This window comes from Pieris brassicae, chromosome 1, assembly GCF_905147105.1.
Source record: "Pieris brassicae chromosome 1, ilPieBrab1.1, whole genome shotgun sequence".
Lineage (NCBI taxonomy): Eukaryota > Metazoa > Arthropoda > Insecta > Lepidoptera > Pieridae > Pieris > Pieris brassicae.
Genome location: NC_059665.1, coordinates 3997425 through 4015942, shown reverse-complemented (window position 1 = coordinate 4015942; position 18518 = coordinate 3997425). Strand labels below are relative to the sequence as shown.

The 18518-nt window shown below is 31.1% G+C and overlaps 2 protein-coding genes across 2 annotated transcripts in view; one reads left to right on the top strand and one right to left on the bottom strand.

Moving 5' to 3' along the window:
- LOC123715982 (angiotensin-converting enzyme) overlaps positions 1-18518 on the bottom strand; it is a 78813-nt gene that overhangs the window by 38080 nt on the left and 22215 nt on the right. The gene's annotated exons all lie outside the window — the stretch shown is intronic.
- Positions 5971-7576, top strand: LOC123715995 (skin secretory protein xP2-like). The gene is made up of 2 exons (XM_045671436.1): positions 5971-6013; positions 6253-7576. The coding sequence occupies exons 1-2, from the start codon at positions 6002-6004 to the stop codon at positions 7303-7305; spliced, it is 1065 nt and encodes a 354-aa protein (XP_045527392.1). The 5' UTR covers positions 5971-6001; the 3' UTR covers positions 7306-7576.

Here is an 18518-nt window from a genome sequence, read left to right as displayed (position 1 = left end):
TGGGTCATGGCCTGCCACTTTTAAAGTAGATGTACATACTTATTTATCTCAAACTCTGTTACATTCATACTTTATTTTAGGAATCATACTAAGCAATATCTCGACTCTGATTGTTATAAACCCAACTGAATTTAACCTAAATTTGTGTTAATTGCGGGTGTTGATCGCACAACCTTAGAGGTTTAGAGGAGGAGCATTGCCTTTAATTATATGTTTCAGTAGTAATGTATAAACATGTTGTCAGTCAAAAAGTATTGAAAACAATATAAAATCCTTTCACATTATCAGGTAACGGAGCAGACGTATCTATATATTTGTTTGCATTTGGGTGGGCAGTCAGCCTTTAGCATACAGAAACATTTTGAAACAAAAATCAAACGCAAGTACTCTGGGTTATTTGCCGGTACGCCGGTAACGCGCACAGAGGCAGTTATAAGTATAATAAAAACATCTGTGACTTATTAAGACTATGTTGAGTTTATAATTTGATTACTTTGTTTGTCTTCGTCTGCATTTTCAGACAAACCATAATTTAAAATATAATGAAATAAAATAAATACGCTTTGGTGTTATTTGTTTTTTTTTCCATTCACTAAAAGCTACATTTTTATTTTTCTTACATATATGGAGTAGACCAACACAGTTAAGGCCATATTAATTTACGAATGATATAAGTAACTATTGCATAAACTACCGTGAGTATTTTTATGTATCAAGGCCGCACAGTGTTTACATGAGAAAGGAGGTAATTCGTCAATGTGGAACATATTTTGTTACATTATGTATTTAGCAACTGAAATTAAACCAATAACATTGTACCACAATATTTACACATTTTTCATTGCCGCTAAGGCATAATATAATGTTAAAGATTACTTGAACCCAGTATGGAAAGCTCTGGGATAGAACTAGCTTTGGTTACAGTTAATGTGTGCAAATGGAAGGAAATTAGGAAACCAGACAGTTTCTTGGCTTGTTCTTTTTAGACCATGTCACGTCCTTGAACATTTATATATGTTTAAGTGACGTTTAAAGACGATAACATTATTTTCTTGTGTTGAAAGCATTCAGAAAATAACATTAAGATGCTAGAGGTAGAAAGAGGTTTTCAGAAAAACTTGATATGATATACATGATATTCATAATAATTTGTTAATCTCAAATATAAATTATCAAACGTTGAATAAATAGATACGTGTGAAGGCCTCGGAGGTGTTATAACTATTGACATAATTAGATACTATACTCTTTTATTAGTCACCGTGTGCTTTTGCGTTGGAAAGCACAAATATTTTTAAAATAATAAATGTAACAGCTTTGTCCTATTTAAATCAGACATTAAACGGTTTTAGCAAATATATTACGCTGCTCAGGATAAACAAACTTTCAGATTTCTTTCATGATGAATTTAGGATATAGCCAAGGTCACCCTTTCTCATTATTCTCGATCTGTTTCCTATTTTAAATGAAACAATTCAAACAAATAAAAGCAATTATCAGAAACCAATAAACTAAAAATAATGAACTCGAAACGCGTTGAATACATTTTCACAATGTAATCTTATTTTATTACAGTGATCTGATAGATTGTATTCGTTGCAATAATTAGAGGGCCATTCTATAAGTTTAAAGCGATTTTTAAACATTGGTTAAATTTAGTTTTTTAATCATAGATTATATTAGTATATATATTTCTACTAGAGAATTTTGTAGTTTTATTATATTTCTAAAAAGACAAACCATATTAATAAAGCACTCGGTGGTAACATTACATTTCTACATACTCAGGTATTTTATTTATTTGACAAACAACGCTTTCATTGTCGGGGTCAGAACAAAACCCATTATATAAAAATTTTACACTTTATTGTAATGAATGAATGTATTTAATCGTATAAAAACAATTTATATAAGTTTCTCCAACTGATTAGAATTACCATGTACTCGTATTCTATCAGCGGTAACAAAATTCATTGTCTTTTTTCCACCCTTTACTTTCTGCTATTTAAAGATAATTAACCTCTCTTACGCAATATTATTGGTAAGCATGAAAATGTATGTGCGCATGTATTAATTTCAGAAATTAATATCTCTCGCTAGACGTTCTTGACTTATCCCAACCGGAGGGATGTTAGGCCGTTTTGCTCCACATACGGTCTACTTACACAGACGACATTGCATAATTTGCACGCATTTTTTCAATGCAATAAAATTATTGTTAAGAAATATCTTTTGTGACTAAAATAATTAGAATTTTTCAATCGAAAATTACCTTGAAAGTCAAGGTTAAATCTTGAAGATTTTTGAACGACAATTTATAAGAAATGATACCATTTATCCTGGCAAAATATAGGCATGTTTTTCATGGGTCCAGAAGGTTTTACATTTAGTCATGACAACATACAAATCTCAATATATTAGAATAGTCTATTCCGACTTTTGGGGTAATACAAAAGAATCTAATTCTGGACAAAACAAAGTTAACAAACAATGACAACTAAAATTCACAACGCAACGGTATTTTTAACAATTATTTTAGGGAATTCTAACTGTTATAGACTTTGTCCCATTTATTATTTCGCCTCTCAATACCACACCAGTAATAAAAATAAAAAGTTTATATTACAATAAAGAACATATTTCTTTAGTCTTTAGTTTCTTCATTTTGGTAAATTATACATTCAAATTATTAATGTGTGAAGGCTATTTTTAGGTACATGAAATACATAGCTATTTAATATCAAAGTAAGATTTCGTAATCTTCGTATCCGTTTTCGTATATCTTAAGTTTCAGAATGTTTCTACACGGATGGATATTTCGTCTATAACGAATTTAATAGTCACAACTTTTTTTTTAAGGTATAAAATGTATGACAATTATTTCAGAGTGTTGAGTGAGTGTTTCAATGTTAGACTAGTGACATTTTCAATAGACTTTACCTAACGTTCATTTGAAAGATAATTATTTAAAAAGCAAATGGTCTGTCACACAATTCAATATAAATTATATAGAGTTGAGATTTCGAAGCGTTTTTTTGCACTTATTAATTTAGGAAAGTGCCGTTTTGTCGTAATAAAGAAAAATATTAATTGAAAGTAAATAGTAATTATTATTACACAACGTTTCTGTGTCATGATAATAACACACCAAGAACATTTAGAGCGTAGAGTTTTAATACGAAAACACATTTATTTAAAATCCAGCGATTTGTTTTTGGTAGAAAATTTAATCTATGTCTTGTGTCTGTCTGTTGTACGTATGTACTTTAAATATATTAGTCAAACTAATAAGGCGTTGGTAAAAAAGGGGAAGGTAAATGTAATTATCAACCAAACTGGGGTTGTGCACAAATCTAAGACAATTTGGCTGGCCTTTGGCCAGGCTCTACTATATGAGAGGAGAAGAGAAAATTCGCAGAATACATACAACTGTTCAATCTACAATACAAATACAAAACAATCTACTAAAATCATTCCTCTCAATCGTAAGAAATGTAAATTCATAGATATTTTTGAAGTTTAATAAAATTTATGTTTTCACTAATGGATATTATATATAACAGTATTATATCAAACTAAGGGCAATAACCAAATGTTGGATGTCATACTAAGTATTCCTTCATACTAAGTCCTTCTAGACAACTCAGACAACAGCTATGTTTCACTGCCGTTATCTGCCTCAATCAATAGACTTATCACAATAGTGGATAGTCTTCTGTCTTATTCATTACCTTGATTTTAACGAGATGAAATAACTTAAAAAAGTTTTTTTTTTTACTTTTGACTACTGCAAAAAATATTATCCTGTTGATATTTCGGTTATTCTACCTATGAAAATAAGAAAATATTAATATAATTATATAAAATTATTAGTAAAGTGTTGGTAGTGTGGGTTTGGATTTCGGATGCGTACGAAGGCATTTATGTACGTTATTAATAGTTATCGATACAATTAATTACATAACGTTATTGCACATTTGACGAAAGAAATGTATTAAAAATGAATTGCATTATAAAATCGTGAAATTCGCGATTTAAAATTATTTGAAATTAATTCTACCAATAAACACTGGTTTTACAAAGACAAAGAAGTAGCAATAAAATAATTTGACAGCATTTTCTGTTACAATTTGATAAATGGATTTTTATTAATCTCGTGTATCATGTAAGCAGCAATATGTTGATGAAACTGATTGTATCATGTGAACAAGAAAATAAGATGTATATAATTAGTTACTCGGTTCGGTCAATGTTTTAAGTTTTATGCTCAAGTTTGTTCACGTGGTGTGTAAACGTACAAATTTGGTGGGCACAAATTTTTCCCTTGAAAAACTTGAACACATATGACAATATAATGCTTGCTTATGCAAGAAATCCCTTATAAACCTGAACACTGCCTAAACGGCTCGTGAAAGTAATAATGTCAAATGCAGTAATGAACCAATATCAAAGAACAAAAGGGACCTTGGAATGTTAGAAACATGACAGTCGGACAAAAATGAACCATTTACGAAATTCTAAGTACAGGTATATCTTTACGCTCCGGACTTACAAATTCACGAAATATGAACTTTAATTCATACTAACATATTTAAGCATTTGTGGGAAAATATTGTATCTATCTAAATACGAATTCTGTATCATTGATGGCTTGTTTGATTGAGTTTGTAATTGATAAACAACGTGCCATTTGTGATTACTTTATTTTTTTGTTAATTGTACTTTTTATCTGAAACAATATTAAAAAGAAAAGCTTGTTTGTTTATAATTAGGAGGTAATACTTTGAGCTGCAAAACCCTTCCTTTTCCTCATCAGTATATTGTTTTATTATTTCTGAAAGTAATAGTAATATAGGATAACAGATATTTTATATACTTTTGGAACAGTGAAACGAAATCACTCACCTAACTATGACTGACGGAAATTCCTTTAACGCTGTATAATATACACAACTATTGGATAATTAGTCCACGGCACTATCTATTTCAGTGAAGGGCTTACTTTCAAAAGACACAAATAAACATTTAAACGATTAAGATTGTCTTCAGATTTTAAATAAAAGACAATTTGAATACAAATGCTTATTATTTATGGTAAATACGTAGTTATTTAAGTTTAGAAATTTTGATTATGCAGTGTCGACGATCAGAGTAAAACTCAAATAAAATTATAAATCACTGTTTTATTTCTGGATAAAGATTTTTTATATTCGTATTTAAGTAGATTTATATTGAACTATATTTCTTAATGGACTAGAATATAAGGTTATTATCACTTTTACGAAGTGTTTTAGAACTTTGATATATTGACCGAGGTTTTACTGTGGATAGTGGATAGTGTAGATTTTTACTTACTGATTTGTAAGTAGTAGAATTATTTATGTGGGAACGGATGTCGAAAATAAAATTAGGCTTATGGATCTTTAAGTTTAATGTCATTAACATACTATTATATTCTTAATTTTATTTAGTGATTAACCAAATAGGAACAGAGCAGATTAATTGAAGTTGAATTTATAATAGTTACAAAAAACACCTTAATTTTGTAGATTATTTTGTTAAAGTTTAGAATACTATGTGATAGTATTTGTGGTGAAAATTAAATTAGGTCAGAACGTATAAATTTATTAAAATAAGAGAAGGAGTTGATCTTAAAATGTGACCATATTTAACTTTGAGCTATAGGTATTTTTAATCAGTAATTGTATTACAAAATCAATAATCTCTTGGTTATTGATTTCATATCTGATATTACCAAAGCTTCAGGAACTGTCTGCATTATCTCAAACCGGTTAAACTTTGTAAGTTGAATATAGAGCATTTTGAATTTGCGCCTTGCGATACCCCTCGAAAGCGAAAGTACTGTAGGACTACAGTGCTATGCCTTTTTTCTTCGCTCCGCCACTCATACCGCTCATATATATATCAGAGCTGAGATCCAACACGCATCATTCGCATTCAGGACTTCGTTGACTTCAGTGCAACCAACAAACGTAGCATCATGAAGCTCATGGTGTGTGTCTAATTTGAATTGTGCTTGTGCTAGTGCTCATGTGATCGTTTTTCATAAAATTTTCTGGATTTGCCATTTTGTTGGTCAATAAGGAAATGATACATTTACATAAAGCAATTGAACATAAATATCATAGATATATATCCTACAATTAGTTTTATGAAAGACGCAAGATACAAACTGTTATTGAGAGTAAAAAGTACTTTGAATATGTTCTAATTTTAAAACTTTGGTTTCAGCTCGTGGCCGCCAGTCTGGTGGCTGTCCTGGCTCTCTCTCACGCCGAAGAAGCCAAGACAGCAGAAAAAGAAGTGGCAGTAACCGACAACAAGGTGGCAGCTGACGACAAAAAACATGAAAAACGTGGTCTCATAGGTCTCGGATACGGGCACGGAGGATACGATGGTGGCTTTGGAGGAAGCTATGGAGGCGGTTTTGACGGTGGTTACGGCGGTTACGGTGGTTACGGTGGACACGAGGAAGTTCACAAAACCGTTACTGTAGTAAAGAACGTTCCTGTTCCTTACCCAGTTGAAAAACACATCCCATACCCAGTCGAGAAACACGTTCCTGTGCCTGTCAAGGTGCCAGTGCCCCAACCTTACCCCGTTGTTAAGCATGTCCCATACACCGTTAAGGAACTAGTCAAAGTGCCTGTGCACGTTCCTCAGCCTTACCCAGTAGAGAAAAAAGTGCCGTACCCAGTTCATGTCCCTGTTGACAGACCAGTCCCAGTCAAAGTGTACGTTCCTCAACCCTACCCAGTGGAAAAGCAAGTACCAGTCCCAGTAAAGGTTCATGTACCCGCTCCTTACCCAGTTGAAAAGAGGGTCCCCTACCCAGTAAAGGTACCAGTTCATGTACCCGCACCCTACCCCGTTATCAAGGAGGTCCACGTACCATACAAGGTCCACGTTGACAGGCCTTACCCTGTACACATCTCTAAACCTGTGCCTTACCCAGTAGAAAAACCTGTACCCTACCCCGTTGAGAAACCAGTGCCTTACCCCGTCAAGGTCCCAGTCGACCGCCCTGTACCAGTTCACGTTGAAAAACCAGTACCCTACCCCGTGAAAGTCCACGTTCCAGCGCCATACCCAGTGGAGAAACACATTCCCGTGCCAGTTGAGAAACACGTCCCAGTGCCCTACAAAGTCTTGGTAGACAGGCCTTACCCAGTACACATTGAGAAACACGTTCCCGTTCATGTTGAGAAGCCAGTGCCCTACCCCGTTAAGGTACCTGTTTTCGTCGGCCACGGTCACGAGTACGGTCATCATGAAAGCTATTAATGGCTGCAGGAAGAGGAGGCTCTATTGTGATATGTAAATGTAAGACTAGCACAAATATTATGGTTAAGCCAGTGAGCTGTCAGAGAGTATGTCAAATCGATCTCTACACATACTACTCTGAAGCTAGACTGTTTTGCACTGATACGACTTGCTTAATAGTTTTTTTTGTTATTTTACTTTTTGTATGAAACCTGATCAGTTGTTGCGTTGTATAATTTTGAGTTGATGTACCTGTTACTTTATAAACGAAAAAATGTTACCATTTATAGAAAAGTTATCTGTATTTTATAAGTAATAAACTTGGCCATGCCAAAAATTAACGAATGCTTTCATTGATTCCTCTGTTATTTTGCATAATTACGTGCAGTATGTTATTATTCGATCCGTAGACCGTAAGTATTTGCGAAATACGACATAATACGGCCTAGATTAGTATCGCATCGCAAGCCACTCGGATCGCCGCTAGTTAAATGGTGTCGAAACATTTGACAATAAACGCATACACTGTTTTGCGTAACTGACAGAAGTAAATCTATATAAGTCAAATTTCATAAGTCATAACTTAAATATATTTCTCAAAATAAATTAATAACATTTGAAGAACCTTGATGTTGGTTTTCTAATAACATACATCTATGGTTCGCAATTATTTCGTTAGAACCCGCTGTTTTCACAATTCACTAATAACATACAATAAATTATTTCTTATACTGGTATTTAATAATTTTCACTTATTAAAAATGGAAAACAACCTAAATCTCAGCTTTTTGGTTTCGTTGGTCTTTATATTTGATGAATTCAGATGAGATAAAGAGCAACTATTTATTTTAAATCGCGAACATAAAACTTTATGTGGCGAACATCAGTTGGTACATGACATTTCGCTTTATCTTTGATCGCCTTAATGAAAGTTGTCAGTGAAGCTGGCTAATCGAAACATTACTGATTAGTGTTATGACATTATACGGAAAGGTGAATTGATGAGGCTTTAACCTATAGCAACATATTATTAACGTGTCTCGGTTCATTATCTTTTACCCTCCCTGATTTGACGTAAATTTTTTACACACAAATATGCACCTAAGATACTTTTTGATTGTATTATTGATATACAATACATTCTGTAAAAAATATAAAATTATTACCAAACACTTTCAATTTCATAAAGAGTTTAACTTTTAATTAATAATTATGAATGTTAATTGTTTAAAATTATATTCAACTATTTCGAGACTATGATTTAAAACGTGAAAATTTCACTTGATCTATGTCGGAGATAGGAATATTTAGTTTAATTATTGAACGTATAGTATAATTATCTAAAAGATTTAAAGAAAGTGTATTTTTTTGTATGAATTAAAAAGAATAATTTATATAGATAACGTAAATAATTTGCTAAACATTTTTTTTCTTTTTTCAATTGAGATAATTTTATAACTGGCTCTCAGATATCTGTATTTCTTTCGTGGTCATTTGTTTTTTATCTAATAGTCAAGTGTTTTGCCTGTTACTATACTTTATCTGACTATAATATGTCATCTTTAAGGTTTGATTTAATTTACAGTATAATTATATACTATAGAATTATTGATGTGAACGTTGATGAAAAAATGAATCAATAATAAGTTATCACTACTTAGCTGCTTATTAATTTATTTAAAATAATTCATATAACTCATTAGCACCTTTCATAATTAGTTTCATTAGAATTTTGAAAGTTAGCCTTGCAACAAAAATGTAAGTTAATAAGAAAGTGTACATTGTCCGAGCAATTACTTTATCTTATTATAATAATGTTCTTAAAATGTAATATGTACAAATAGTGTTATGTAACATGTAACAATGTGTTTAGAATCTGGTACAATACATATAACGTGCTCGGTGTATTAAATAACATTTTATTACTTTAGATGTTTAATATACTCTCACAATGTTGCAAAACTTTCGGTGAAAATAATTTGGAATGTATGTAATTATAATTTAACTTTAAATTTAGAATACCAAAGTCTTTTTCATAAATAGCGCTTGTTTTATTATTTTCAAACAAATGAACGTGACAACTTAATAGTTGTGGCCTAACGGTTTTGATGTTTGGACGTTAGAATACTTTGTTAAATGATTTCATATCACATATTAATACGAACTTTAAGTAACTTTATACATTAAGGAAGTTTAAAAAAAACTCTTAAAAATATTATGATACTGTATAAAAATAACAATATAGCATATAAATTACGTCATCGGGCTTAAACTAATCAGGTTATGTATTCGTGTATATAGGCCTAGTCTAGAAATATATATGTAATTACAATTCTTCGTATTCCCGAGAAGTAGTCTGTGTGGATTTAAGTATATGGCCCTAGGCGATATTTTAGGTAACAACGTGACTAACTATAAATCAATAAAACGATTATCTCTCTAACTCTGGAATTATCATAAAGTAGAGCTTTCTTATTACAAAACGTCAACTACACTGTGCAACTGTACGGCGGTAATGTTTTACGTAATTTGCGATACTTACCATTTTAAAAATTGCATCACCTTTAATATTGGCTATAAAATGTTATATTTTCATTTAATTATGTATATTTTTAAATTAATTATGGTTAAACGAGCTTAACGGTTCTTTAAATATATAAACGTATATAGTAATTTGTTCATTAGGTCATGTTATGTGCGTAATTATACTTGAGGCGTGAAATAAAGTGGTAACGAATACTAGAGCAATTTTGACATTAAGGCAGTAGATTGACGATTTATAATTTATCTTGAATTCAAAAAGTTATATGGTCTCGTTTCAATAACAGGCCCCGCAAGGTTGGTGGCTGTGGGGTCTAGGGAAGCCAGTCATTGGCCTAATACTTATGCTTCGTCAAACACTCGCATCCTTTTGGACCCTGAATCACTTCGCATTGCCATCAGCCTCCGCTTAGGAGTGCCCATATGTAGTCCCCATAAGTGTCCCTGTGGCTTTGAAGTAAGTAACCTTTGACAGTATGGCCTACATTGCCAAAAGAGTGCAGGTCGTCTTTCTCGCCACGCCACGCTCAACGACATTATACGCCGCTCTCTTGCCTCCGTCAATGTCCCAGCAATTTTGGAGCCAACAGGCAGCGCAAGAGACGATGGCAAGCAGCCGGATGACATGTCGTTGATCCGTGGAAAATGGGACGGGCTTTAGAATGAGATGCTACTTGTGTGGACACGTTTGCCCCGTCTCACTTCCTTCGGACAAACAAAGAAGGTGGGTCTGCCGCAGAGATTTAAGAGTATTTCCATCAACTTCGATTTTGTTCCCTTTGGAGTAGAGACTCTTGGGCCATGGGGTATAAGTGCACGTGCGCTTATTAAAGATTTCAGTTGGCGCCGGTGACCTAAGAGCTGGTGCTTTCCTCGCTCATCGAATATAATTATTACCTATGACGTATCGCAATACAGCGAGGAAATACTGCCAGCGTTAACACTGCCACAGGGAACAAACTTTTAAATTTGTATGAATTTTATTTTTAAGAATTTTAGTTATTTTTAATATTACTTTGTAGGTTAAGAAAATTGTAAATACAAATTATATTCTAGTGTTATAACAATAGAAACTAACAATAATATTTATCTTCATAAAGTTGTACCCTATATATGTTGTTCATAAATATTTTACTTGAAGTCAATGACCTGCGTGATTGCAATAGTTGAAGGTCACGATTCAGCCATTGTTATAGCCGTACGCACAATATTTCCTAATGTTCCATTTGTATTAGTAACAATCTTGATTTAATTGTAAAGCTTTTAAACGTAATTTGACAGACTATATTTATAGTTTTATTTTCACATATCCGTATCCTAAAAAAAGGTTCAACCCCATTTTGTATAATTTTTAAATATTCATATTTCAGTTTTTTTTTATATACTGAAGTTAAGTTGCGTGAAGACTCTACTCTGATTAGTAATCCAAGGCTTGTCTCTGAGTCTCCGTACTTAAATAGTTAAAAGGTAAATATCGCGCAATAATTATTTATTTACTACACTAAAGGTGTAGCCAAGGAATACATATACAAAAAGGTTTAAACATTTATGAAAGGAAAAAATCAGTAAAAAGTATTAATGTCATTTAACTAAGTTTATACATAATTCGGCTGTGTTGTTTGATGGTCTGAAAGTGAGGGTGTGTATAACTAAATGTTCAGATAACGATATATTACTAATATAGTGTTACAAAGTGTTATATTAGCACATCGATGTATGTAACGTGTCATTGTTACGAGAAAAGCTTATAACTTTTTGCTAAGTAAATGTGGCGAAATTGCATCAGTTCCTTGTTACCGCGGGAAATTACTTTTAATGGGTTCCTATGTAATTAAGATATTCTTTGTGGTTGAATAATTTTTACGATTGGATAAACTCAATATTTACTTCACACTTGATCATCAAAGTATTTATATCGCTGAAATGCAAATGCAAATCATGCTGAAAGGAAATTCAAGAAATATATATAAAATGTTATATGTATCCTCCTATGTCCTACGTGAAATATTTTATATGTTATATATAAAGAAACTATTTAATCGTAAGCCTTGGTTGACTTATTTATAAGATTTCTTTTTTTATAAAATCTTTCATTTGAATGCAAATCATTATCCTTGTGCTAACAATTGCAAAGGATAAATACATTTCTGCTTTTTATTTACTGAGTTTTATTAAAGAAGAATCTGCGGGCACAGCTCGCTTTGATACCGCTTATAATATTTAAAGTTACGATCAAATCTCATCTTAGACTACTATTTATCGAATGTCCTCCAAAGTTGACAATGTATTATAACGTGTTCATTTTGTTCATATATTTTCTTGGCCTTTTAATAAAACGCAATTTATAAAGTATTATTATTTTTAAAAGGCATGCTTATTTAGGACAAGTTGCACAATATAATTGTACCGAGTTTGTCATTTGGTAAAGACATCAATACCCTGGGTGATTTAAAACCAATCATGCTAGGCAATAATTACTGTGGTCACCGTCAGCGCTGGATTTAATAAGTGGAGGGCCCGTTTAGGCTCAAGGACCCTGAGTGTAAGGGCTAAGATACATGCACAGAGAGATCTTGAATTCCAAAGTCCAAAGTATTCCATGTTTGATTATTATAATGATATAATTATTTACCATTCACTTTTTAGATTAGGCTAAATTAGACCATAGGTGAGTCAAGTAAAATAGGGTTATCAACATGTAATAATTGTAACAATGTTTTTAGTAATTTTGCCACATTAATACGCTAATTAATACATTAATATGCTCACTAGATTTGGAACTTGAGTGGCATCAAAACGCATATTTTTTTTAGAATCAAATGTTTGCGATAGAACAACATTTATATCGTACAGCTGTAATATAATTTTTAGGGCCCTGCAAAACGTGACGCTTCGTCTTTTAGACTAATAGCTAGTCCGGATCTGGTAAGCCAGGATATTCGATACATCAATATTAAGTTTTAATTAACCATTTCGAAATATATTCTTACTCGTGAAAATCTTACAGTCTCACCGTATTAATGGTTCCGGTTCATATTTGCGCTGATATAATTTTACAATATCCGGCGATAATTTCCTGTTTCACCATTTTTTGAGATTAGCCTTGACTGACCCTTGTATTAAACTTTTTAATGCACATAGAACTACTTTTTAAGAAGGCAAGTGAATTGTTTCTGGTATATCAAACTTTTTTTATACAATAGGGGCAAACTGGCAGGAGGCTCATCTGATACTGAGTGTCGGACTTATTCGAAAATATATGAGGAGAAAACAAGTTTTTTTTTTAAATCTGGAGAAATTAAAAGCTTGTTCCCACTAATTTAAACATTCATATTATCGATATTGTTTCAGCTAACACCAACAAACTGCTCTATTAATACTTTATTAATGCGTTAGTTATAAGAGCTAAGTTAAATTAAAAGGTATTTAAATAGTTTTAATTCCAGTAATTATAATTTATTTAAATATATATTAATTTCTTTTATGAATTTGTCCTAGTTAGACTTCATCGAAACTGCATGTGCAAAAATGATGACCTTTCATTTTAACGAATTACTGCCATCTAGTGGTTGGATTTGGAATTGTAAGTTTGTTGACGTATGTTATTAAGCGAAAGGCTTCATATGTGCATTGTGAAGTAATCATATGGTTGTAGTTACCAGATAATCCGCTTAAAGAATGGCAGCACTGTGCTATTCAGACGCACTAACCGGTTTTAATGGTTGATTTAGGATTTAAACTATATAGGACAACTTACCGAAAATTGGTGTTTATCAAGAACTTACCTGGAAAATAGAAATAAAAAAATTAAATATGCGTTTTAACCCAATACAATAGTTAGAATCAGTAAAAAATTCCGCTCAGTCGCAAACCTTCTTCATATTAGCGTTTATATATTATATATGTATATTATATAAGACAAAAAGGCCGAGAAAACAATAGCCTAATTTTAAGGTAATGGAAATTAAACAAACATTGTGTAAACGTGAGTAAAATAGGAAAGAGTTCTGGGATCTTGTAATTTTTTTTTTGTTTTAGAAAAACTGTGACAATTAGTAATGGTTTTATAGTAAAAAATATTTATATTTAATATATAGTGCTCAAAATATCGTTCACGCCCAAAATTATTTCCATATTCCGCTATAAAACTAGGTACATTTTTGCTTTCTGGTGCAATACGAAATTATATATTCATAGGCACCCTATGCTAAACTATGAGGACAGGAAGTTCGAAACCTGGCTATACACCAATGGATTTTCTATGTACATGTTTGTTAAATATAGTTTTCTTTATTCTAAGAACGTCATCGAAGGCGTTTGCTTATGGCTCAAATTTATCCGGTTTACGTGACCGTCGTAAACTTAAATACATAGTGCGACGCATGTATTGAATGCATATGTATTATATTATTCAATACCTTTAAGAAGTGATGAAAATCCAAGCCAATAGTTCAAGCTCCATTTAAATTATCCCTCATTATACTGTTTTATGAATACCGTAATAGTAAACATAACATAATTATGACATTAACAGATTATAATAGAATAAATTATTATATACGTATGCAGTAGTTAAAATATGTATGCAGTTATTAGAATAAACGAGGCTCTTTCATAATCCTTTCATGTTCGATTTAATTGTTCAATTTGTTATTAATAGGATAGTTTTTTATTGCCTGATTTACATTAAGTAACTTGGTTATGAATTTGATTGATGAGATATTTTGTGATGCAAGATTTTTTTCTTTTACATTAGTATTTTTTGAAGTAAAAGATTCTTACAAGAGCTTCGAATATATATAGAATTTCTACCGATAAAAAAATATTTTAGTTAATTAACGTAAAAATATTATAGGTGTCATACCACTTAACCGTGTAAATATCCAATATAGACCATAAACATATAATTTCAAGTGAAAATTGGTGCAATTCATTTCTAAGCACCGGGATGAAAAATATCATTTATTCATATACATTTCATACACCACAAAAAACTCAAAATTTTACTGCCAGTTCCAATATTTGTATGAATTTTTTTGGCGGCACTGCTTAAATTACTATTGCATACCAGAATTTGAAAGTTTTGATTATTTTACAAGTATTTTCCAAAATCTGATCTAACTGTACAAATCTTTTAGAACTCGTTATAAGATAATTCTTATGTTGTAGTGAGTTCTACAATTGGAAGAAAATATATTAATTTATTTTTAAACATACGTTTAGTAAAATTCACTCCTCAGAACCTGTAACTATGATATTAATTAAACGCGTTTTATTTGTGTTTAAGTGTATCTTATTTCATATAAAACGATTCAAGCATGAAAGTAAATTAATTATGAATGGTACGCGTTAAATATTAATCTTAACGTATACAAATAAATAAAGCAATAACACTAAGAAAATTTTATTTCTATGCTTCCATATAATTAAAATAACGATTCTTTGGCAAAAAGTTTTTAACAAGTCAATAATATATCTGACAGTGTAACATAAAACTTGTAAGTTAGACGGTAGCGAGACGCGGTTTCCGGGATTACGCGAGCGCTGCTAAATCATACTGGCGTTAAAAGGATATTTGGTAGCAATCAAAGATAATTAAAATAAAGTATTTTACAACATTCTTACAGAAACTATCTATTATTTACAAAAAATCTGTTTAATTAACTCTGTGTTAAGGCCTAAAAGATAAGTAGGTATGGTTCATACAGTCGTCCAAGGAACGTAAACGCGCATGCGTACTTGTACATGAATAAAGCTCCGAAGTCTTAAACAGAAATACATTTTGAATTTTTATTTTACAGATATACTATTTAGATTTAAGAATTCTATTTTTATCGTTAATAACGAATAAATATAATTATTATTTAATTAGGTTAAATCACTTCAGTTCTGAATCTAATACCTAGGTAAGACAATATTCTGCTAATACGAGAATTAATGTTTAGACCAGAATCGAACTTCTAGACCTCTCCAAGTAATATAAGCATCCATCAGAAGTCATTTAATATAGATGTGTATCATTGATTCGATTAATTACATACATGGTCACGGGTGACTGGTGATGTTAATTGTCAAACATGACATAATTTTATAATCTAGTTCCGTAGTTGTACAATCATTCTAAACACGAATTAATAATTTAATACAGTTTGGCACGAAAATTAATATTCGTGATCATAAGATAAGTTTTTCATTTAAACTTAAACACTGTGTCAAGTGAAAAAATTCTGCAAAAAAAATCATATATTCTATTGTTTTTTTGGTTTATAGGGTCACTTATAGGTGTCACACGGCTGTTACGTTTAATGATAGGGCATGATCATACCTTGAAGGCTTTTACTTATAGCTGCTTCCACAAAGAGGTAGTGCGAGGCAGAAAGTTCCTTAAAAAGCTGGACTGGAAGACGACGTACGAATTTTGTTTCGATATCAGATATTGAATGAACTCCACGCAATAAATAATACTTAACAGCCTGTATTATGATTTATGGTTTGTACGTATATTTACGATAAAGCTTCAACGATATTTGTATGTATATTGACACTACTATTGAACTAATATCGACTTTTTTAATAAAAAGTTATTATGTAGTAAATACTAAGTAGCAAAAGAGTTTCAAAAATTTCTGAGAGAAATATTTGTATATAAATGATATAAAATATTTTCATACAAACTTTACGCGTTTAATGTTAGAATCGTAGAAAGGCTTGCAACATTGTCAATTGTGTGGGCAACTCAAATTGAAATTATCGCGATAAGACCGCAATCTATACAATGAGTTAAGATTTAGTAGATATTATGTTTATCAAAAAGCTCATAGAAATGTTTGTTGACGTAAACCAATAAATATAATATAATATTGTAGCCGAAGATTTTTGTATCTTTTTCGAGATCATTTTTTTCTCTTAATAGCCAAGGTTATGATCGTTTCCCCAGAATATTTTCCTTTACCATACGAACTAGTGTTTGTGCTAAGAAAGAAAAGTCCAGGTGCAATTTAAACCATGAACTCAGGGTCAGAGACAAACGCCACTTCACCATCACAGTTCCAAGTAAAATATATAACGGTTTTTAAATTAAACAAAGTTTGATAATTTTACCCCTTAAAAGCCACAAACAATTGTCAAAAAGTAATGTCTTTCAGAGATATTAACTTTATAAGTCCTTTTTCTCAAATAAACGCGAAACGTCGCCAGTATTATAAGTTGAAAATAAAAATTAATGAAACGCAGCTTTAGCTGTATAATTTTTTTTTATATAAATTTATCCAATCTTTAGGATTTTGTTACAGTTTTTTAATATAAAATAACATAAGTGTGAATTTTCTTTTACAACATTTTTATCAGAAGCAAGGATAAGGAAAGCGTGAACAAGGTATTTCAAATTAAGCAATACATTAATTATTTTTATTAATGTCTAGTAGAAACGCATAGGAACTATTGTGATTCACGTTAGACCATAACCAAGAATATAGAGCCTTTGTTAGGAAATTCTACAATCGTGATGTAATCGTTAATGTCTGGGAAATTAAGCTTTAATACAATCGAAGCTTTGCCGATTCGTAATTTTATTCAAATCGATTATATCAGTCTTTCTACTACTTCCCACTAAGGTTTTAAAATAATGTACCAGTCGTAGCAATTTGGCAGTGGTGTGGTTTTTTTTTAATTTACAAGAATACTTCAGCTTTTCTTATAGAAAAATCTTTATGGGATAATTGACATAAACGTGCAATTAAGTGGTTTTTCCAGTTTGATTCAGAACCGAAAAGCATCTCTGATTTAATCACAGATATGCACACCACATTTTTTAATCCGCAACACTGTATTGTTTTATAGCCAAATCTTTAGCCTCAAACAAAAAGTTATTCATCTTTAAACAAATCTATAGAAATTTCACATTTCATATAAAAAGCTATAGAAAACACCACGGTTTTATCAAGATCGACGAAAATATGAATATGAATTAGCGAATTACCAAATTCCTCGCCTTGAGTAGTTTTCTTGATCACATAATCAACGGTTTTAATTACATTACAAAATCTTTATATGAATTTTAAATCACGATATTATGAAAAAGGACTGTTTCTTCTCGTTATACTAAAATATGCCTGTTAACTGAGTATTTGATTTAATCTCAAGGTATTCAATATGAAATATATAACTTGAAGATTAAAATCATAACCTTAACTTATCATAATCATAACAATAACCTTTACTTAAGTAACTTAATCAAAAAAGCTATTTTTAAAATCATTCTCTATATAAATACGGTAGATAATAATTTTACTAAGGATCTAGCAGACTGCTCTACTGTGTAATATCTTGTTTGAATACATGTGGTTTATTATTGCATTGGTGATGTGTAAATCGGATCTGGTAAATTATGATTATCTAACAATATATCTACGACTGAATCGAAGATACTTTAGTGTATATATCGATATTATATAATGTTTGATGTGAACTGTAACGTTTAAACTAACATAATAGAACAATAAAAATTACTTAAATAATCATATATATGTAACGTTATCACTAAGTTTATATATATTTAAACAGCACTTAATATTGTAATAATATTCATATACCTTTCGGGGATTCAGTTGGTAACGAATGGCGAACCAAAGAATAACCTTGAGTTCCTATGTCAATTCGGTAAAACAATATTTTTTCGATTACACAGATTACAC